The sequence below is a fragment of the Cherax quadricarinatus genome, unplaced genomic scaffold (assembly GCF_038502225.1).
Source record: "Cherax quadricarinatus isolate ZL_2023a unplaced genomic scaffold, ASM3850222v1 Contig452, whole genome shotgun sequence".
Classification (NCBI taxonomy): domain Eukaryota; kingdom Metazoa; phylum Arthropoda; class Malacostraca; order Decapoda; family Parastacidae; genus Cherax; species Cherax quadricarinatus.
Window position 1 is genome coordinate 112,972 of NW_027195478.1, and position 25,321 is coordinate 138,292.

Consider the following 25,321-nt stretch of genomic DNA (forward strand, 5'->3'; position numbering starts at 1 on the left):
GACCCCAGAGACTACAAACGAGATAGTGAAAGGGGAGGGTTGGGAGGGGGGGAGGAAAGGGGAAAAAGGGGGGGATGGGGAGGATGGGATAGGGAAGATTATGGGGGATACTTAGATTCAGTTTGAGGAAGGAGACCAAAGGGCTTAATCCCTTAGACCACGAGCCTCTTCGCCATGTCACAGAGCCCCCTTGAAGAGGCTGGATTCCCTAATGGTGCAGTTTTCTCTGACATCCCCCTCCACTATCTGCATCACCACCAGTTATTTCTAGTAATGTATCAACACCATTTTGCAAAGCTTTATCTGCATTTTTGACCCCACAAGCTGAAGCTCTATTTTATATTCCTAGATCTTGTATGTGTAGGTCTGATATAAACCTAGGTAATAAATACCTACAAGTTGGTTTAGATTAGCTGGCCACCTTGCCAAATACCTTTCAGCACTTCTGTGCACCATAAGTCAAGCCCACCTCACTCAGGTGACCTTCTCTCTCGAATTTCATGGCTTCCTTCGATATCATAGTCCTCTTTACCAACATTCCTACTGATGCTGCAATAAACATTCTGAGACAGAGGCTCACTGAAAACTACGACCTCCCTTTACCTCTTCTAGATTTCATCAGTATAGTGGATCTCTATGTTAATTTCAACTTCAAGTATCAGGACAACTGTTACAAACAGTGCTTTGGGATGGCAATGGGCAGCCTGCTCAGTGCTGTGCTTGCCAATCTCTTCATGAAAAACCTGGAGACAGAAATTCAGCAGCCTCATTCCCAACACCATTACCTGGCTAAGATACGTTGATGATATACTAGTTTTCTATCGTCGATGTCTCAATATCCAGGCCCTTCTCAACAAGATCAATGCAGCCGAACCATCAATAAAGTTTACACTTGAACTCAAAAAAGGATGACAAACTTCTTTTTCTCGACGTCCTACTGTGCAGATCTCCCAACAGTGACAAACTTCTCTTCAAAGTACTACATAGAAAACCTACCAACAAGGATGATCTTATACACTTCTATTCACACCAAGACACCCGCACTAAAAGAGGAGTCCTCATTGGCTTCTTCTTGAGACCTCTTCGCATCTCCAGCCCTTGTTTTCTTGAAGAAGAATGTATTTTCATAGCACAAGCCCTTACACGTCTTCAGTTTCCATCTTTCTTTATCCAAGATTGCAGACTCTAGGCACAAGCTATCTTCAACAAACCATCCAAGGAACAATCCTCTGAGCAGTTCATAGTGCTCCCATGTGGTGATGTTGCCACGAATACTCACCGGGCACTTGCTAAGAGTAACATTAACGTTTCCACCATAAACACATCATCTATCAAAGACCTCACTACAAAACAGACCACAAAATTTCTAAAACATTAGCATATATGATACTCAAGCAGGCAAAGCACCAACAACACAGGAGTCACATGATCTCATTGTCTACCCGTCTTCATCCCAACATGGCATTCTTCAGGTCACCATGCGTCACACCTCACTCTCTGCCTATATATGTCTTTCAACCTCTGTATGTTAGAAGTGAACAGGGTCCCAGGGCCAAAATGTTTTTTAATAAATATGTCCTAGCATTTGCTCAAGTGTTTTTCATGTTAAGGTCTGTACCAGTGTCTTCAGAAATACCAGGACAACTATCTCCAGCTGGCACACTGCCTCTTTATTTTGAGATCTTCACAGGCACTGTCTTTGAAGGAAGCAACAGGACTGACAGCATCACTGAGTTTCCCTGCTTGTCCTGCTTTATGATCCCTGTGTATTGTTGTACCTTGGTGCACTTTCTAGGACCTCTCTTAATTCTTCACTTTCCAGTTATACGTAACTCAATTCCTCGAAAAAGGATTTTTTTTCGTTAGTGTTTGTATTGTTTATGATGTAATATGCTCCCACTATCTTGTGTCTTTCAAGTAGATGTAAAAACACTTCCCTACTTTAATATCAGTGTTGGTAGAGGTAGAAATATTGGCGCATGAACCATGACACCACTTCAGGCAAAGGTTTCTCCTTAGTACAAGTTCTCATTTGACTTTGGAAATACAGTGGACCCCCGCATAACGATGGCATCACATAGCGATTTTTCCGCATACCGATTACTTTTATCGCAAAATTTTTGCCGCGCATACCGATTAAAAACCCGCTTACCGATTTTCGTCCGAGACGCGTCCAATGTGCCCTCAGCTAACCTCACATGTGCCGGCCGTCCCATTGTTTACCAGCCAGCCTCCGCGGTAACATCCAAGCATACACTCGGAATATTTCGTATTATTACAGTGTTTTCGGTGCTGTTTCTGGAAAATAAGTGACCATGGGCCCCAAGAAAGCTTCTAGTGCCAACCCTGTGGTAAAAAGGGTGAGAATTAGTATGGAAATTAAGAAAGATTTTGAAGGGTTTGGGGCTAACCCTGAGAAGCCTATGCCAGTTGTGGAATCCATTGTGCCTACTTCAAAGATTAAGGAAATGTGTGCACAGTGGGTTGAACTGCAAACCTTTATAGATGAAAATCACCCTGACACAGCTGTTGCAAGCCGTGCTGGTGACTATTTCAATGACAATGTTGTGGCCCATTTTAGACAAATCGCAAAGGAACGGGAGGTACAGAGCTCTATGGACAGATTTGTTGTGCGACAGAGGTCCAGTGACTCTCAAGCTGGTCCTAGTGGCATTAAAAGAAGAAGGGAAGTAACCCCGGAAAAGGACTTGCTACCTCAAGTCGTAATGGAAGGGGATTCCCCTTCTAAACAGTAAGAAGATAATGCTCTCCCCTCCTCCCATCCCATCAATCATCACCAGATCTTCAATAAAAGTAAGTGTCATTTAATTGTGCATGCCTTTTTCAGTTTGTGTGTATTAAAATTAACATTTCATGTGGTAAAAAAAATTTTTTTTCATACTTTTGGGCGTCTTGCACGGATTAATTTGATTTCCATTATTTCTTATGGGGAAAATTCATTCGCATAACGATTATTTCGCATAACGATGAGCCCTCTTGCACGGATTAAAATCGTTAACCGGGGGTCCACTGTATAATTTTTAAAAAAAGTCTTCCAGAGATTCTGGACATTAATATGGCTTCTATCCAGTATGAGTTCTCATGTGTCTTACTAAATGTGATTTTGTAGAAATGTCTTTCAGACATTCTGAGCACTGATATGGCTTCTCTCCAGTATGAGTTCTCATGTGAATAACTAATCCTGATTTTCGAGAAAAGTCTTTCAGACATTCTAAACACTGATATGGCTTTTCTCCAGTATGAGTTCTCATGTGTCTAATTAATACTGATTTTACACAAAAGTTTTTCATACATTCTGAACAGCGATATGGCTTCTCTCCAGTATGAGTTCTCAAGTGACTGACTAAATCTGCTTTTTGAGAAAAGTCTTTCAGACATTTTGAACACTGATATGGCTTCTCTCCAGTATGAGTTCTCATGTGAATGACCAAATTAAACTTTTCAGTAAAGACTTTCAGACATTCTGAACAGTGATATGCCTTCTGTGCAGTATGAGTTCTCATGTGTTTTACTAAATCAAATTTTCCAGAAAAGTCTTCCAGACATTTTGAACAGTGATACAGCTTCTGTGCAGTATGTATTCTCATATGTTTAACTAAATCAGATTTTCCAGAAAAATCTTCCAGACATTCCGAACATTGATATGGCTTCTCCCTAGTATGAGTTCTCATGTGTTTTACTAATTCTGATTTACCAGAAAAGTCTTTCAGACATTCTGAACACTGAGATGGCTTCTCTCCAGTATGAATTCTCAAGTGACTTACTAAATGTGATTTTCGAGAAAAGTCTTTCAGACATTCAGAACACTGATATGGCTTTTCTCCAGTATGAGTTCTCATGTGTTTTACTAAATCTGATTTTCCCGAAAAGTCTTTCAGACATTCTGAACACTTATAAGGCTTCTCTCCAGTATGAGTTCTCATGTGTCTTACGAAATTAAATTTATTAGAAAAGTTTTTCAGACATTCGGAACACTGATATGACTTCTTTCCAGTATGAGTTCTCATGTGTCTTACTAAATCACATTTTCTAGAAAAGTCTTTCTGACATTCAGAACACTGATATGGCTTCTCTCCAGTATGAGTTCTCATGTGAACGACTAAATGAAACTTTCTAGAAAAGTCTTTCAGACATTCAGAGCACTGATATGGCTTCTCTCCAGTATGAGTTCTCATGTGCTGTAGTAAGCAGTATTTTTCAGAAAAATCTTTCAGACACACTGAACATTGAAGTGTTTTTTTGTCTGTAATAAATTTCGTCAGATATTCACACTGAGGTTGTTGTGAAGATTGTTTGAGTGAGTGTGATTGTTGATCTAATTGGTCTCGTACATGAACAACTGTACACTGTGTTGAGTCAACATACTGTTTTTCAAGTATTTTAGACATAGTGAACAATAAGGAATATTTTGTTACACAGAAAAATAATATTTCTGTAGTATTCTATTATAAATATAACAAGCACTAAACCAGTAAGGATAATATAATAGAAAGTCTGAGGAGTAGGATGGATGACACATTAACCCTAAGACATTGTTGTTAACACTGTAAGTGTTGCATTAACACTGTAGTTAGTGTTTTTATTTTATTATTAACATTAATTGTTACTGTATTAACACTAATGTAAACATTATTATTAACAATAATTATTGATGTCTAGGTAGTAGGTTGGTAGACAGCAACCACCCAGGAAGGTACTACCATCCTGTGGTAGTAGGTTGGTAGACAGCAACCACCCAGGGAGGTACTACCATCCTGTGGTAGTAGGTTGGTAGACAGCAACCACCCAGGGAGGTACTACCATCCTGTGGTAGTAGGTTGGTAGACAGCAACCACCCAGGGAGGTACTACCATCCTGTGGTAGTAGGTTGGTAGACAACAACCACCCAGGGAGGTACTACCATCCTGTGGTAGTAGGTCGGTAGACAGCAACCACCCAGGAAGGTACTACCATCCTGTGGTAGTAGGTTGGTAGACAGCAACTGCTGAGGGAGGTACTACCATCCTGTGGTAGTAGGTTGGTAGACAGCAACCACCCAGGGAGGTACTACCATCCTGTGGTAGTAGGTTGGTAGACAGCAACCACCCAGGGAGGTACTACCATCCTGTGGTAGTAGGTTGGTAGACAACAACCACCCAGGGAGGTACTACCATCCTGTGGTAGTAGGTCGGTAGACAGCAACCACCCAGGAAGGTACTACCATCCTGTGGTAGTAGGTTGGTAGACAGCAACTGCTGAGGGAGGTACTACCATCCTGTGGTAGTAGGTTGGCAGACAGCAACCACCCAGGGAGGTACTACCATCCTGCCAAGTGAGTGTAAAACGGACGCCTGTATATGTTATACATGATGGTAGGATTGCTGGTGTCTTGTTTCTGTCTCAAAAACATGCAGGATTTCAGGTATGTCTTGTTACTTCCACTTACACTTAGGTCACGCTACACATGCATGTACAAGCATATATATACACACACCCCTCTGGGTTTTCTTCTATTTTCTTACTATTTATTTCTCTCTTATCTCTGTAAGCTTCGCGTGTGATATCACTGTATTAACAATGTAGTTAGTGTTAGTGTAGTGTAGTTAGTGGCCCGGTGGCCTGGTGGCTAAAGCTCCCGCTTCACACACGGAGGGCCCGGGTTCGATTCCCGGCGGGTGGAAACATTTCGACACGTTTCCTTACACCTGTTGTCCTGTTCACCTAGCAGCAAATAGGTACCTGGGTGTTAGTCGACTGGTGTGGGTCGCATCCTGGGGGACAAGATTAAGGACCCCAATGGAAATAAGTTAGACAGTCCTCGATGACGCACTGACTTTCTTGGGTTATCCTGGGTGGCTAACCCTCCGGGGTTAAAAATCCGAACGAAATCTTATCTTATCTTATCTTATCTTGTCACTATATAAACATAACAGTATTTACAGAACTTACAGGAGATTTCTAACACTGATTTTGGAACTACAAGTGCCACCTTGTACCAGGACAACCTACAGTACTGACACTACAAGCGCCACCTTCTTGCACCAGGATGAACTGCAGTATTGGCACTACAAGCGCCATCTTCTTGCACCTCGATGACCTGCAGTGTTGACACGAGCTTCGGCTTTTATCGAAATCACCTGCAAAATAAAACTGAAAATTTACATTTTATTAATCAATTATTATTACTAGAATTATTTTTATTTTTTTTATTATCACAGTCTTCAAGCTGGCACTGGACAAGCACCTAAAGTCGGTTCCTGACCAGCCGGGCTGTGGCTCGTACGTTGGTTTGCGTGCAGCCAGCAGCAACAGCCTGGTTGATCAGGCTCTGATCCACCAGGAGGCCTGGTCACAGACCGGGCCGCGGGGGCGTTGACCCCCGGAACTCTCTCCAGGTAAACTCCAGGTAAACTGGCCGATTCCCACCAAGGCAGGGTGGCCCGAAAAAGAAAAACTTTCACCATCATTCACTCCATCACTGTCTTGCCAGAAGGGTGCTTTACACTACAGTTTTTAAACTGCAACATTAACACCCCTCCTTCAGAGTGCAGGCACTGTACTTCCCATCTCCAGGACTCAAGTCCGGCCTGCTGGTTTCCCTGAATCCCTTCATAAATGTTACTTTGCTCACACTCCAACAGCACGTCAAGTATTAAAAACCATTTGTCTCCATTCACTCCTATCAAACACGCTCATGCATGCCTGCTGGAAGTCCAAGCCCCTCGCACACAAAACCTCCTTTACCCCCTCCCTCCAACCTTTCCTAGGCCGACCCCTACCCCGCCTTCCTTCCACTACAGACTGATACACTCTTGAAGTCATTCTGTTTCGCTCCATTCTCTCTACATGTCCGAACCACCTCAACAACCCTTCCTCAGCCCTCTGGACAACAGTTTTGGTAATCCCGCACCTTCTCCTAACTTCCAAACTACGAATTCTCTGCATTATATTCACACCACACATTGCCCTCAGACATGACATCTCCACTGCCTCCAGCCTTCTCCTCGCTGCAACATTGATCACCCATGCTTCACACCCATATAAGAGCATTGGTAAAACTATACTCTCATACATTCCCCTCTTTGCCTCCAAGGACAAAGTTCTTTGTCTCCACAGACTCCTAAGTGCACCACTCACCTTTTTCCCCTCATCAATTCTATGATTCACCTTATCTTTCATAGACCCATCCAGGTCTCCAGGTAAACTGACACGTCCACTCCCAAATATCTGAGTACATTCACCTCCTCCATACTCTCTCCCTCCAATCTGATATCCAATCTTTCATCACCTAGTCTTTTTGTTATCCTCATAACCTTACTCTTTCCTGTATTCACTTTTAATTTTCTTCTTTTGCATACCCTACCAAATTCATCCACCAATCATTATTATTTTAAACACAAATTATCTCCCACGAAGGTAGGGTCATTTGATAAAAATGAAACACTTGCTCCATCACTCACACCATCACTGTTTTGCCACAGGTGAGATTCCACAGTCACTAAAAACAACAGATATAGCCCCACTCCATAAAGGTGGCAGTAAACCAATAGCTAAGAACTATAGACCAATAGCTCTAACATCCCACATCATAAAAATCTTTGAAAGAGTTCTAAGAAGCAGGATTACAAACCACTTGGATTCCCAACAACTGCACAACCCAGGGCAACATGAGTTCAGAGCAGGTCACTCCTGCTTCTCGCAACTACTGTACCACTATGATATGGTCTTGGATGCAATGGAAAACAAACAGAATGCAGATGTAGTATACAAAGATTTTGCAAAAGAATCTGACAAGTGCAATCATGGTGTAATAGCACACAAATCCATGCTAAATGGATAACTGGCAGAATGGACAGAGGGATCTTTAATTTTTTAACCAACTGAACACGAAGAGTAGTAGTAAACAGAGTTAAATTGGAAGCTGCCACAGTGAAGAGCTCTGTTCCACAAGGCACAGTACTCACTCCTATCCTGTTCCTTATCCTCATATCAGATATACACAAAGATGTGGCTCGTGGCCTGGTTGTAAAAGCTCTCGCTTCACACGATGAAGGTCTGAGTTTGACTCTTGGTGAGAGTAGAAACATTGGGCGTGTTTCCTTACACCTGTTGTCCATGGTCACCCATAAGTTATAATGGGTACTTGGGTGTTAGTTGACTGGTGTGGGTCACATCCTGTGACAAAGCTGAACTAATCTGCATGAAATGCTCTGCATAACAAAGGGCTTTCTATATAGTAATACAGTGGACCCCCGACATTCGATGGCATCGATATTTGATAAATCCGACATTCGATGCATTTTAACGCAAAAATTTCGCTTCAACATTCGATGGAAAACCCAACATTCGATATGATTCGTACGAGACATGTCCATGTGCGGCCTGAGCTGCCCCGTGTGTGCCGGTGTTTACAAGCCAGCCAGTGTGCGTGCATCTAAGGATACATTCGGTACATTCCATATTATCCATATTATCACTGTTTTTGGTGCTTGTTTCTGCAAAATAAGTAACCATGGGCCCCAAGAAAGCTTCTAGTGCCAACCCTTCGAGAAAAAAGGTGCTAATGACTATTGAAATGAAGAAAGAGATAATTGCAAAGTACGAAAGTGGAGTGCGTGTGTCGGAGTGCATGATGATTTGGTAAAGAAATTGCCTGCAACTAGTCGTGATGTGAGTGAAGTTAAGGCCAGTGAAGGTTGGTTTGAAAGATTTAAGAATCATAGTGGCATACACAGTGTGGTAAGGCATGGTGAGGCTGCCATTTCAAGTCCTAATGGAAGGGGATTCCCCTTCTAAACACTAACACCATCCACACTCTCCCCTCCTCCCATCCCATCAATCATCACCAGATCTTCATTAAAGGTAAGTGTCAATTATTCTATTGTTATTAATCTATTGTTATTGTAATTATTCTATTGCATTAAACTTAATATTTCATTTGGTAATTTTTTTTTTTTTATACTTTTGGGTGTCTTGCATGGATTAATTTGATTTCCATTATTTCTTATGGGGAAAATTAATTCGACTTTTAATATTTTCGACACTTGATAGCTCTCAGGAACGGATTAGTATCGAATGTCGAGGGTCCACTGTACAGTGGAACCTCGGTATGCGACCTTAAGTTATTCCAGAAGGCTGTTCGAGCACCGCTCCATTTGAGTATCAAACATGTTCTTCCCAACCAATTTTCTGTTTGGTTGGCTGTTATCACTAATCTTTGTAGGCTCCATGGTGACTTATTTATACAAATAATACAAAAAACAGCAAAAAATGCGAAGAAACACGAAATAGTTTACAGGGAGCTGGTCATATACCGAGGTTCCACTGTACGCCATTGATGTTAGCTAGGCCTGTATACCTTATATGTACATACTTGTAGGAATAAAGAAATTATTATTATTATTATTATTTTTAGTGAGACGTCAGTAAATGTGTAAGGCAGGAATGCTCCTTAGTAAAACCGTGCTGAGATTCATTAATCAATTTATATCTTTTAAGATGGCTTGGAACAGCCTTAGCAATTATTAATTCCATCAGTTTTCCCATAATGGAGGTTAGGCTTATTGGTCTGTAGTTCCAAGCTAGGGATCTGTCTCCTGCTCTGTAGATAGGTATCACATTTGTCATTTTCCACTTATCTGGCACTACGCTAGTCTGTAGTCATATGTTGAAAAGACTAGCCAAAGGTTTTCAAAGTTCCTCCTTACATTCTTTTAAAACCCTTGCAAAAGCTCATCAGAGCCTGGGGATTTGTTAGGTTTCACTTTATTTGTCTAAGAACCATGTCAGTAGCCCTCAGAGGGTCCATCCCATAGTTCTAAGGCTTTGAGGACTGGGTCCAAGCCGTAGTTCTACGCCATGAGCTCAGCTCACTCAGATAAGCTGTGAGCAGTAAATTTGGGCCTAGATAATAGAGAATGGATCTATGCAATAAGTGTTCACCATATAAAACAAATCCTACAGCATACAGTGCATTATGAGAAAAAAACTGCGACTGTGTTTCTGGATTACAACAGCAACTTTGCAGTGTATTTTTGTATGGTTTTTACAGTTGTTTTAATGGTTTCATGGTCTCACTTGATAGAATGGAAGATATATTACAGAAATAGAGATGAGTTTGATTGGTTTTAGTGCTGAAAATAGCTTGAAATTGAGCTGAAACTAGCAGAAATGTTCGATTTTTGTTGACATTCAGGAGTAAACAAATAACGTCACGTGTCCAATATACGTCAACTAGTGGGTCTAATATACATTCATGAATGCGCTGATATTATTTATACAATTATTACAATATTGCATAACAGTAAATCTTCTATTTTTTGGTGTGAATAAAAATTCTTTACATGAATAAAAAAAATCAAAATGGAATTCATGTGTAAAGCCTGGAAATGTAACTAGGCCTGGACTCTCAAACAGATAGTGACTCTTATCATGCATAACTTATTTTTGTCCTGATCTACACAATTTATTATCTCTGCGATTTCGCTAATATCTTCCTGCATAAAAACTGAGAGGAAACTTTCGAGGGTTAAACATTCTACACATTTCTTTGTCACCGTCGGTAAGGTGACCTGAATAACTTTTGAATGGGCCTATCTCATCCCTAATGTTACTTCTAAATACAGAGACTCCCCTACATATGAACATTCATGGTGTGTACTTTCAATAAAATAAACTATTTGCCCTGAATTTGAAAATCTGGGCGTAAGATTTAGTTCACAGTCCACCGCATGGTGGTGGCAATGTAGCACGGGAAATGCTGAGATGTAACCAATACATAGTATTTTTTGTCTCCTCTACTTATGAACCTGTTCATATGAACCTGCTCATAAGTAGGGGAGACTCTGTACCTGAAAGAAAACTTATGGGTTAATTTTCGAATCCCTTCCAACTTTAACTTCAAAATCTTTTTCTTTTGCTTTTCTTATTAACCTTTTTATTTCCCTCTTTAATTAACCGTTAAACTGTCTAAACGTAGATCTAAGTTCACGTGCGTAGCGCTCCGAATGTAGTTCTACATTTGTTTTTACGTTTGAAAGCATGTAAAATAAAATGTTGATCTATGTTCGGAGCGCTACGCACGTGAACGGAGATCTACGTTTGGACAGTTTAAGGGTTAAATATATTGATTCCTTAACTACCCATCTGCACTTCTGATATGCCTGTAAATGCCTCTCTTGTAGCCTATGAACCCATCGTAAATTGTAAATATCTTCAGTCGAATATGATATGATTTCATAAATAAATACCGTCACTTCATAAGTAAATAAACAAATGATTATTGTAACTAACTAAATATCAGTACAGTCAAACCTCAGTTTTTGTACGCCTTAGTTCGTGTGTAAAACTATAGTTATTCTCTATAAAATGTATTTTTAGTTAATATTTTTGGATGTCTGGAACGAATTAATTGGATTTACATTATTTCTTATGGGAAATATTAACAAAAAATACATTTTATAGAGAATAACTACAGCTTTTCATACAAACTAAGACATACAAAAACAGAGGTTTGACTGTATTAAAAGTAAATAAATGAATACAAGTTTATCCTCTCAATAAATGTAGAATACAAAAAAAGTTTTACAGTACAATGACTTGATTATCAAAGGATGATACAGGTACAGTACATGTAGTGATATGCTGTACAGGTACTCAACATTAGCCCTTTGAGGGTCGAGACTCCTGCTTGCAAACTTGCTCTCAGTGTTGAAGAATTTAAAAAAAATAAAATTATGAAATGGTGGAGAATTGTTTTCCAATGGTAATGCCACCAAAAGTATGAAATTTGATGGAAAACTTACAGTGTTATGCTCTCGCAAAGTTAGAGGTCTCGGCGATAGTTATACATCGGCAATTTCACCTACTTTGAGCCCTGTCTTCAGCCGATTCTATTGTTCCATTCAATCAAACTCATGGCTATTTCTTAAGAACTCCATTTGGTCTATCGATTGAGTACAAGAAACTGCCCATTTACCGATTTCAACTACCCAATAAAGTGGTCAGAAATTGACAATTTGGCCAATTTCACACAAATTAAAAAAGATGCCAATTTCAAAATAGGGTCCAGAATGAACAATGCAGACATTCCTGGCACTGAAATAACGTTTTCTCTGTTCATCAGTCACATCTCTAGGCCCCTCTTATATTACTCTTGCTTTCTATTTTGAATTTTTATTCACACAAAAAATAGAAGATTTACTGTTATGCAGACTACTGCAATATTATAATAATTGTATAAATAATGTTAATCCATTCGTGACTGCATATCAGAATGGCTAACTGAACACTAATTGGACAATGACGTCATTTATTTACTCTTAAATATCGGCAAAAATCGAACATTTCTGCTACTTTGAGCTCAATTTCAAGGTACTTTTCATCGTGAAACCAATCAAAATCATCTCTATTTCCATAATATGTCTTCCATTCTACCAAGTGAGACCAAGAAAACGAGAATATAACCATAAATACCATACAAAAATACACCTCAAAGTCTGCGTTTTAATCCAAAAACACGGAGTTTTTTTTTTTCATTATGCACTGCATGCTACAGGATTTTTTTATACTGCGCACACTGATCACACAGACCCATTCTTTTACACGTGGACCTACCAGCTTTCTCCCGCTTGATTTGAAGCCACTAGAATTTTGGAGTATAAATACGTACGTCAAAAACACTGGCTTGTAAGATGTATATATAAGACCGAAACAGTCAAAGGGCTAAATGATATGATACTTTACCTTTCCTAACATAACATAAGTGTGGCCTGGTTGCAAAAGCTCTCGCTTCACACGGTGAGAGTCCAGGTTCAATTCCCAGCAAAGGTTGGCAACACTGAGTGTGCTTCCTTACATTGGTTGTCCATGTTCACCCATCAGTAATAATGGGTACCTGGGTGTAAGTCGATTATTGTGGGTTGCATCCTGGGACAAAAGAGACCTAATTTGCCCGATATGCTCAGCATAACAAGGGACTTTCCATATACAGTGGACCCCCGGTTAACGATATTTTTTCACTCCAGAAGTATGTTCAGGTGCCAGTACTGACCGAATTTGTTCCCATAAGAAATATTGTGAAGTAGATTAGTCCATTTCAGACCCCCAAACATACACGTACAAACGCACTTACATAAATACACTTACATAATTGGTCGCATTCGGAGGTGATCGTTATGCGGGGGTCCACTGTAGTAGTACGTCACTGATGTCAGCTATAGTCTGTATACCTTATACATGTACTTATAGAAATAAAGATGCATTATTATTATATTATACCTAATCTAGTCTTAATTACATGATACAATACTTTACAATAACTAACATACCTTAACCTAATATTAACTAAACAATACGATACCTTAACTTACAATACCTAACCTGACTTAACCTAACATAATCTAAATTAAACAACTCCTTCTGTTAATATTTCCCAAAATAAAAATTTACATAAGTACTTATTGCCTTGTGAGACCTTTATTCACTCTGCTTGAGGTATCCCAGCAAGTGAGCACGTCTCCTGTGTTATCCCGGTGCTTAACCCGTAAACGCTCCAAACGTATATACAGTGGACCCCCGCATAACGATTACCTCCGAATGCGACCAATTATGTAAGTGTATTTATGTAAGTGCGTTTGTACGTGTATGTTTGGGGGTCTGAAATGGACTAATCTACTTCACAATATTCCTTATGGGAACAAATTCGGTCAGTACTGGCACCTGAACATACTTACGGAGTGAAAAAATATCGTTAACCGGGGGTCCACTGTATACGTTTTTCAACATGTGAAAAAAGTAGATCTTCTTTTTGTCTTTTTACATTTGAAAATGTGTAAAAAAACTTTGATCTACTTTTTTTTTGTTATATTTGAAAATATGTAAAAAAAACATAGATCTACTTCTGTAGCACTACACATGTAAACGTAGATCTGCTTGGACCGTTTACGGGTTAACAGAATAGGGAATAGCATATGGAGGTACAAATAAAAATGGGAACTATGGCTATAGTTTACTTAATAACATAAAAGGGCTAGAATACAACATCTCCTGATGGAAATTTACACAATATAACAATTGAGCTATGAGACTTATTACCAGGGGGAAGGGTAGATGTTATCAGTAACACGGACTAGTACTCACTCTTAATTCACCGACCAGCTGACCCGAGATTCCCAATGCGTGGTCCACTATACACGCGGCTGTCCAGAGCTCTCGCTCACTGGACCTGTCTCCAACAACCCCTTGCTCAGCTGTTCCCTGGCTTATATGGTCCTCTAAGCACCCTGTTCCCCATAAGGCGTAGACCACGTGTTACGACCTGACGCCGTCACAAACAAAAGACCTCAGACTTAAGCTGAAAAGGCGTGGCTGACAGACATTTGCTAAGGCAAGATGTGACCATATAATTGGTTAAATTAGGTCTCCCTTAGCGACCTACCAAACATAGTTGAACTACATCAAGGCATAGATTACACTTGTTCTATGTATCAAAAAGTGCAAAATATTGTCTGAGTTCCACTGAGAAGTTGACGGTAAGTATAACCAAAGTTAATATTATACCAAGACTGCTATTATTATTATTATTATTATTATTATTATTATTATTATTATGCATTACATTCAAGAAGCAGCAATAAACCCGTAGGAGAATTTAGTGTCTTGGGAAACTGGAGGCATTTTGGTTCAGTCTAAGGAAGTGGAAAACAACTCCAGTTCCTTGGACCAAGAGTTTCTATTATGAAGGAATTTTGTCACATAAGAATTACATTTTTATTCAGTTATACATAAATGTAGTTACATAGATTATCATACATAATCATACATAGATTATCATACATAGATTATCATACATAATCATACATAGATTATCATACATAGATTATCATACATAATCATACATAGATGATGACACTCTTCACGTCACTTGTTCTATCTAGGCTGGAATATTGCTGCACACTAACAGCACCTTTCAAGGCAGGTGAAATTGCTGACCTAGAAAATGTACAGAGAACCTTCACGGCGCGCATAACGGATATAAAACACCTCAATTACTGGGAGCGCTTGAGGTTCCTAAAACTGTATTCCCTGGAATGCAGGAGGGAGAGATACATGATTATATACACCTGGAAAATCCTATGATAAGATTTCGTTCGGATTTTTAACCCCGGAGGGTTAGCCACCCAGGATAACCCAAGAAGGTCAGTGCGTCATCGAGGACTGTCTAACTTATTTCCATTGGGGTCCTTAATCTTGTCCCCCAGGATGCGACCCACACCAGTCGACTAACACCCAGGTACCTATTTGCTGCTAGGTGAACAGGACAACAGGTGTAAGGAAACGTGTCGAAATGTTTCCACCCGCCGGGAATCGAACCCGGGCCCTCCGTGTGTGAAGCGGGACTAGTACCGAACTTGCACACGAAAATCAATCACTACGAAAGCAAAAGACTTGGCAGACGATGCAACATCCCCCCAATGAAAAGCAGGGGTGTCACTAGCACGTTAAGAGACCATACAATAAATGTCAGGGGCCCGAGACTGTTCAACTGCCTACAAGCATACATAAGTGGGATTACCAACAGACCCCTGGCACTGGACAAGCACCTAAAGTCGGTTCCTGATCAGCCGGGCTGTGGCTCGTACGTTGGTTTGCGTGCAGCCAGCACTAACAGCCTGGTTGATCAGGCTCTGATCCACCAGGAGGCCTGGTCACAGACCGGGCCGCGGGGGCGTTGACCCCCGGAACTCTCTCCAGGTAAACTCCACATATTATCATACATAATCATACATAGATTATCATACACAATCATACATAGATTATCATATATAGATTATCGTACATAGATTATCATACATAGATTATCATACATAGATTATCATACATAATCATACATAGATTATCATATATAGATTATCATACATAATCATAGGAGGCCTGGTCACAGACCGGGCCGCGGGGGTGTTGACCCCCGGAACTCTCTCCAGGTAAACTCCACATATTATCATACATAATCATACATAGATTATCATACACAATCATACATAGATTATCATATATAGATTATCGTACATAGATTATCATACATAGATTATCATACATAGATTATCATACATAATCATACATAGATTATCATATATAGATTATCATACATAATCATAGGAGGCCTGGTCACAGACCGGGCCGCGGGGGTGTTGACCCCCGGAACTCTCTCCAGGTAAACTCCAGGTACCATACATAATCATACATAGTTAGAATGATAACAAATTCTCACTATAGGCAGCACACTCCACCAATATTCAATACACTAAACCTATTCACCATACAAAACATTCATACTTATTACTGCACCTATTACATACATAGAACACTTAACTCTGATATTAACCCTCCCCTCAAACATCTCCTTGCCAACCTCAACAGAACGCATGACCATAACACAAGGCACAGATCACTCTTTGATGTTCCTCGTGTCCATCTCACACTTTGCAAAAACTCAATGCACATAAAAGGCCCTAAAATCTGGAACTCATTACCTGTAAATATAAAAGAAACACTACCTGTTTATAAATTCAAGTCTCTTCTCAAAGATCACTTACTCACCCAAAACCAAATAAATACTGAATAACTGAACCTTATAAATTGTATATCTTAAATGTTTCTCACAATTATATCACATAAATGTTAAACCTAAAACCCAATCTAACTTTATTATTTTTTAAATACACTACCTAACAGAATACTCCATTCTACTGAATGTACAACAATGCATACAACCATATGACCTGTCTTTGTAATACTCATTTGTGCTTTATAGTAATCTGTTTACATTAAAGTTTTATCACCGATGTCATCATTGCTTAGTTCATCTTAAGTTAATTTTAAGCCAGCCCGTAATGCTATGCATAGTATAAGTGGCTTTGGCATACTGCTCTTTTCTGTATTTTTTGTACCTCTGTATGTGTGCACAAATTTTTAAATAAATAAATAAATAAATAAATAAATAGATTACCATACCTGGAGTTTACCTGGAGAGAGTTCCGGGGGTCAACGCCCCCGCGGCCCGGTCTGTGACCAGGCCTCCTGGTGGATCAGAGCCTAATCAACCAGGCTGTTACTGCTGGCTGCACGCAAACCAACGTACGAGCCACAGCCCGGCTGGTCAGGAACCGACTTTAGGTGCTTGTCCAGTGCCAGCTTGAAGACTGCCAGGGGTCTGTTGGTAATCCCCCTTATGTATGCTGGGAGGCAGTTGAACAGTCTCGGGCCCCTGACACTTATTGTATGGTCTCTTAACGTGCTAGTGACACCCCTGCTTTTCATTGGGGGGATGTTGCATCGTCTGCCAAGTCTTTTGCTTTCGTAGTGAGTGATTTTCGTGTGCAAGTTCAGTACTAGTCCCTATAGGATTTTCCAGGTGTATATAATCATGTATCTCTCCCTCCTGCGTTCCAGGGAATACAGGTTTATGAACCTCAAGCGCTCCCAGTAATTGAGGTGTTTTATCTCCGTTATGCGCGCCGTGAAGGTTCTCTGTACATTTTCTAAGTCGGCAATTTCACCTGCCTTGAAAGGTGGTGTTAGTGTGCAGCAATATTCCAGCCTAGATAGAACAAGTGACCTGAAGAGTGTCATCATGGGCTTGGTATCCCTAGTTTTGAAGGTTCTCATTATCCATCCTGTCCATACATAGATTATCATACATAATCATACATAGATTATCATACATAATCATACATAGATTATCATACATAATCATACATAGATTATCATATATAATCATACATAGATTATCATACATAATCATACATAGATTATCATACGTAATCATACATAGATTATCATACATAATCATACATAGATTATCATACATAATCATACAGATTATCATACATAATCATACATAGATTATCATACATAATCATACATAGATTATCATACATAATCATACATAGATTATCATACATAATCATACATAGATTATCATACATAATCATACATATATTATCATACATAATCATACATAGATTATCATACATATATTATCATACATTATCATACATATATTATCATACATAATCATACATATATTATCATACATTATCATACATATATTATCATACATAATCATACATATATTATCATACATAATCATACATATATTATCATACATAATCATACATAGATTATCATACATAATCATACATAGATTATCATACATAATCATACTGTTATTGCTGTTCTTGCTGCTGAACAGCGGTTTAGTGCCGATGAAGGTAGCGTAGGTAGCAATGATACGGCCGTGGACTAGATTGGCTTTAATCGGGTAGGAGTGAGTACACAACGGGCAGTGTGAGGAAGTGACCGCAAGCCAGTCCGTGGAGGGGGAGTACTTGTGTACGACAAGTCGGTCGAGGCGGGAGTGAGAGAGGGTGGACTGTGCGTCCCACCGACCTAGGTAGGCCTACAGAGGGCAGCACTGAATGCCCCGAAATATGAACTAGTCAGAGCAGACGGCTAGGCTGTGTGCTCTGACAGTACAGGCTGTCTACAATACATATATTATCATACATAATCATACATAGATTATCATACATATATTATCATACATTATCATACATATATTATCATACATAATCATACATATATTATCATACATTATCATACATATATTATCATACATAATCATACATATATTATCATACATAATCATACATATATTATCATACATAATCATACATAGATTATCATACATAATCATACATAGATTATCATACATATATTATCATACATTATCATACATATATTATCATACATAATCATACATATATTATCATACATTATCATACATATATTATCATACATAATCATACATATATTATCATACATTATCATACATATATTATCATACATAATCATACATATATTATCATACATAATCATACATATATTATCATACATTATCATACATATATTATCATACATTATCATACATATATTATCATACATAATCATACATATATTATCATACATTATCATACATATATTATCATACATAATCATACATATATTATCATACATAATCATACATATATTATCATACATTATCATACATATATTATCATACATAATCATACATATATTATCATACATTATCATACATATATTATCATACATAATCATACATATATTATCATACATAATCATACATAGATTATCATACATAATCATACATAGATTATCATACATATATTATCATACATTATCATACATATATTATCATACATAATCATACATATATTATCATACATTATCATACATATATTATCATACATAATCATACATATATTATCATACATAATCATACATATATTATCATACATTATCATACATATATTATCATACATTATCATACATATATTATCATACATTATGATACATATATTATCATACATTATCATACATATATTATCATACATAATCATACATATATTATCATACATTATCATACATATATTATCGTACATAATCATACATATATTATCATACATTATCATACATATATTATCATACATAATCATACATATATTATCATACATAATCATACATATATTATCATACATTATCATACATATATTATCATACATTATCATACATATATTATCATACATAATCATACATATATTATCATACATAATCATACATATATTATCATACATTATCATACATATATTATCATACATTATCATACATATATTATCATACATTATCATACATATATTATCATACATTATCATACATATATTATCATACATAATCATACATTATCATACATATATTATCATACATAATCATACATATATTATCATACATAATCATACATATATTATCATACATTATCATACATATATTATCATACATATATTATCATACATTATCATACATATATTATCATACATTATCATACATATATTATCATACATTATCATACATATATCATACATAATCATACATATATTATCATACATTATCATACATATATTATCATACATCATACATATATTATCATACATTATCATACATATATTATCATACATAATCATACATATATTATCATACATTATCATACATATATTATCATACATAATCATACATATATTATCATACATATTCATACATATATTATCATACATTATCATACATTATCATACATATATTATCATACATTATCATACATATATTATCATACATTATCATACATATATTATCATACATTATCATACATATATTATCATACATTATCATACATATATTATCATACATTATCATACATATATTATCATACATATTCATACATATATTATCATACATTATCATACATATACCTGGAGTTTACCTGGAGAGAGTTCCGGGGGTCAACGCCCCCGCGGCCCGGTCTGAGACCAGGCCTCCTGGTGGATCAGAGCCTGATCAACCAGGCTGTTGCTGCTGGCTGCACGCAAACCAACATACGAGCCACAGCCCGGCTGATCCGGAACTGACTTTAGGTGCTTGTCCAGTGCCAGCTTGAAGACTGCCAGGGGTCTGTTGGTAATCCCCCTTATGTGTGCTGGGAGGCAGTTGAACAGTCTCGGGCCCCTGACACTTATTGTATGGTCTCTTAACGTGCTAGTGACACCCCTTCTTTTCATTGGGGGGATGGTGCATCGTCTGCCAAGTCTTTTGCTTTCGTAGTGAGTGATTTTCGTGTGCAAGTTTGGTACTAGTCCCTCTAGGATTTTCCAGGTGTATATAATCATGTATCTCTCCCTCCTGCGTTCCAGGGAATACAGGTTTAGGAACCTCAAGCGCTCCCAGTAATTGAGGTGTTTTATCTCCGTTATGCGCGCCGTGAAAGTTCTCTGTACATTTTCTAGGTCGGCAATTTCACCTGCCTTGAAAGGTGGTGTTAGTGTGCAGCAATATTCCAGCCTAGATAGAACAAGTGACCTGAAGAGTGTCATCATGGGCTTGGCCTCCCTAGTTTTGAAGGTTCTCATTATCCATCCTGTCCATACATAGATTATCATACATAGATTATCATACATAATCATACATAGATTATCATACATAATCATACATAGATTATCATACATAATCATACATAGATTATCATACGTAATCATACATATATTATCATACGTAATCATACATATATTATCATACATAATCATACATAGATTATCATATATAATCATACATAGATTATCATACGTAATCATACATAGATTATCATACATAATCATACATAGATTATCATACATAATCATACATAGATTATCATACGTAATCATACATAGATTATCATACATAATCATACATAGATTATCATACATAATCATACAGATTATCATACATAATCATACATAGATTATCATACATATTCATACATAGATTATCATACATAATCATACATAGATTATCATACATAGATTATCATACATTATCATACATAGATTATCATACATAATCATACATAAGTAGAACACAACACCTGTAAGAAATATATTAGTGAAATATACGAGTTTTGCATGAAACAAAATTTAACATGTAGGCCTATGAAGGCCTAAATCACTTAGTAGGCTGTCAATAATAACACAAAATATAAGAAAATAATATTAAATAAATGGTAGATAAGAGGAGCTGGAAGAAATATATTGTTGAAAGATACAAGTTGAGGGAAACGTCAATATTTATCATCAATAAAACAACAAGTTAGGTCTATGACGTCATCAATAACTAACATCAACATTAACATCAATATTTCTCACATCATCAATCATCTTGGACCATCAGGTCCCTTAAAACACAAAAAAATAACTGATAAACTCACCTGGAGGATAAGTTTGTTGTTGTTATTGTTATGGTATATAGGGCCACTGACAACCTCCGCCGTAACGAACCCGGTCAGCCAGTGACCCGAAAGATAAGATAAGATAAGATTTCGTTCGAATTTTTAACCCCGGAGGGTTAGCCACCCAGGATAACCCAAGAAAGTCAGTGCGTCATCGAGGACTGTCTAACTTATTTCCATTGTGGTCCTTAATCTTGTCCCCCAGGATGCGACCCACACCAGTCGACTAACACCCAGGTAAGATAAGATAAGATAAGATTTCGTTCGGATTTTTAACCCCGGAGGGTTAGCCACCCAGGATAACCCAAGAAAGTCAGTGCGTCATCGAGGACTGTCTAACTTATTTCCATTGTGGTCCTTAATCTTGTCCCCCAGGATGCGACCCACACCAGTCGACTAACACCCAGGTAAGATAAGATAAGATAAGATTTCGTTCGGATTTTTAACCCCGGAGGGTTAGCCACCCAGGATAACCCAAGAAAGTCAGTGCGTCATCGAGGACTGTCTAACTTATTTCCATTGTGGTCCTTAATCTTGTCCCCCAGGATGCGACCCACACCAGTCGACTAACACCCAGGTAAGATAAGATAAGATAAGATTTCGTTCGGATTTTTAACCCCGGAGGGTTAGCCACCCAGGATAACCCAAGAAAGTCAGTGCGTCATCGAGGACTGTCTAACTTATTTCCATTGTGGTCCTTAATCTTGTCCCCCAGGATGCGACCCACACCAGTCGACTAACACCCAGGTACCTATTTGCTGCTAGGTGAACAGGACAACAGGTGTAAGGAAATGTGTCGAAATGTTTCCACCCGCCGGGAATCGAACCCGAGCCCTCCGTGTGTGAAGCGGGAGCTTTAGCCACCAGGCCACCGGGCCTGGGGGAGCGGTAAACATGTAGGGATTATGGCGCCTGTGGGGGGGATGGAAGGTATTCAGGATTAATTCAGTGAGCTGGAGCACAGATCCAGTTCCCTAGATCAAGAGCCCTGTGGAAATTTATTTGGTCCAAATAGTTCCACAGCTCAGATCCAGCATGAGCGTCTGGTCGTCTGAGCCGAGCGACCCTTAAACCCTCCCAAACAAGCAAGGCATTCTCTGGTTGGCGGTTGGTAAGCTTATTTAATTTATAGATTTACTCTTCAGGGAAGGAGTAGGTAGGTTTACTGGTAATACACTAATATTAGGTTTACTAAGGCATCTGTAGATAATGATAGAGTAGACCTAAGACCTTAACATAGGTAGTAATAGGCCGATAATGTAGGCAAACATTAGGATAAGTTAGCTAGGGAGAACTGGCAGCCCTAGCTTGAATGGCGGGGCGCAGGTCACAAAGACAGAATAGCGTCCTTCTTACGATAGACTTCGACTGGACAAGACGTGCCGTGAACATCAGGCGGCGCCCCCACGTGTCTTCACATCTGAGACCTGGGGAAATCTGGTAGAGACACCTCGATGTACCGTAGATGATCTCCTCCATCAGCCCATACAGTAAGACGAGATATTCACCCTTTCCCGTAGGATCTGGCCAGTGACTTAGGAGATCGTGAGTTGAGTTAACTGAGGGCTCGGCGTGCTACAGAGAGAGTATGCCCAGTAAGTACCAGCGTCTCAGAGTCGTCTGAAGCTAGCGTCTGAGTCTGCAAAGTTATACTAGGGGATACATACCCTCTTGGATATAGGAATTTCTGAGGTGCAGGCAGGACACTAATAACGATTGAATATTGCAGGAATTAATGCTCCCGGTTGCACGTGGTTCCCAAGGGGAAGTCCAAGGGGGCTAAAGCTAGGCTTAGGAAGTTGAAGATCAGGATATATGCTGCAACACCAAGTAAGTTAGTCCTTTATACGTGCATGCAGGCGAGGTTTCTTGCAATACCAATCATTTGTGAAAAAAATCTGTCCTATAAGCCACTTGTGAGGCTGAGGTACCCATCTCAGAGCTCGGTGTCAACAGAGTTTGCCAGGGTAGGCGACTCACTTGGAGGCAGCCCAGACAAATTTTCACAAAAGTGGTCCTTCGAAAACCGGATGTGGAATAGCTAGGTTAAGCTATCATAGCTAGGCCACAGTTAGGAACCAGTTTTACAGAGTTAGGTTAAGCTATCATAGCTAGGCCACAGTTAGGTTAAGCTATCATAGCTAGGCTACAGTTAAGAACCAGTTTAACAAAGTTAGGTTAAGCTATCATAGCTAGGCCACAGGTTAAGCTATCATAGCTAGGCCACAGTTAGGAACCAGTTTAAAAAAGTTAGGTTTAAGTTAGCACACCTAGGTCAAAGTTACTCAGAGGCTAGGCCAAGCTGACTATACACAGAAGTTGTTATTTGCAGTAATTTACAGGCAGGCCAGGTAGGCTAGAGAAGCTTGTGAATTTAATTATTTACAGTGATTACAAGTAATCCAGAGTAGGAGACTTGTGTGTTAATTACTTACAGTGGATTTGCAAGGTAGCCACAGTTAGGCTAGGCTTGTGCAATATTTACAAAAGGTTATAGTAGCTAGGACAGATTTAACCTAGTTATTATTTACAGGGAGTTATAAAGCCAGGTTTAAGTTATAGCACACTAGCTAGGTTAGGATTTACCTTATCCAACCATCCACGCTAAACAGAGTAAGCTGGGCACAGTTAGGCCAAGCTGTTTACATACATTATTTATTTACTGTTTCACAAGTTGAATTGTTGAATTTGCTTGTGTTAACCAAGTGATTTTAATTTGTATACTGCCCTATTAGTGTGTGATTTTCATTGTCTTTGATTCATGTTAATGTGGGATTTGTGAATTATACCTGAGACTAGGTTAAGTCCCGTAATTATTTGCTGGCATTGTACAGTTGAGTGCTAGATTAAGCTTTCACATCGATACACATTTTGATTGGGATTTGAGAGCTAACAGTGTACATTTTTGATTCATAGTAGAGTCAATATAACAAAGGGAATTGTTAAGCTTGTTGAGAAGCCTTAAGACTCGTTCATTCTCACCTAACACCGTGACGTGCTGTGGGGTGGACTGGGTAAAGTACAATTAGTGTCACACTCCTCATTAAACTTCGACAATGGCAGATGGGGGTTCAGGAGAGTCTGGTTCAGTGCTAACAAAATTAAAACGATCAGTAGCAGCATACAAAGGGCATCTGAACAGAACGCGTAACAGGTGCAAGGCTACTTGCCAACGCAGTAATGTAGACTGCGATGATTTGCAGAACTGCTTGAAGAGTTTGGGGGAAAAGTGGGAAGCCTATGAACAAGCATTCTCAGCATATGAGCTACAGGCTATTGAGGATGAGGAATCCCAGGGAAGTCTTCAGCAGGCTATGGACGAATTCACTAAGGATGATGTAGATTGTCACCAGGAGATGAATATGTACAGAGATAAGTTAAGTACATTAAAGGCTAGTATTCCAAGGATGGTGTTGAACACCGCAGGTACCC

General features: G+C 38.6%; 1 protein-coding gene across 1 annotated transcript in view; it reads right to left on the reverse strand.

Moving 5' to 3' along the window:
* LOC128705420 (zinc finger protein 271-like) overlaps window positions 1–21,916 on the reverse strand; it is a 58,287-nt gene extending 36,371 nt beyond the window's left edge. Inside the window, exons 1-3 of the mRNA XM_070080449.1 lie at window positions 21,869–21,916; window positions 14,140–14,317; window positions 3,086–6,137 (exon numbers count right to left, since the gene is read on the reverse strand). Of these exons, the coding sequence (XP_069936550.1) occupies window positions 3,086–4,409 (1,324 nt within the window). The 5' untranslated portion in view covers window positions 4,410–6,137; window positions 14,140–14,317; window positions 21,869–21,916. The remainder of the gene's footprint in view (window positions 1–3,085; window positions 6,138–14,139; window positions 14,318–21,868) is intronic.
* Window positions 21,917–25,321: the final 3,405 nt, after the last annotated feature.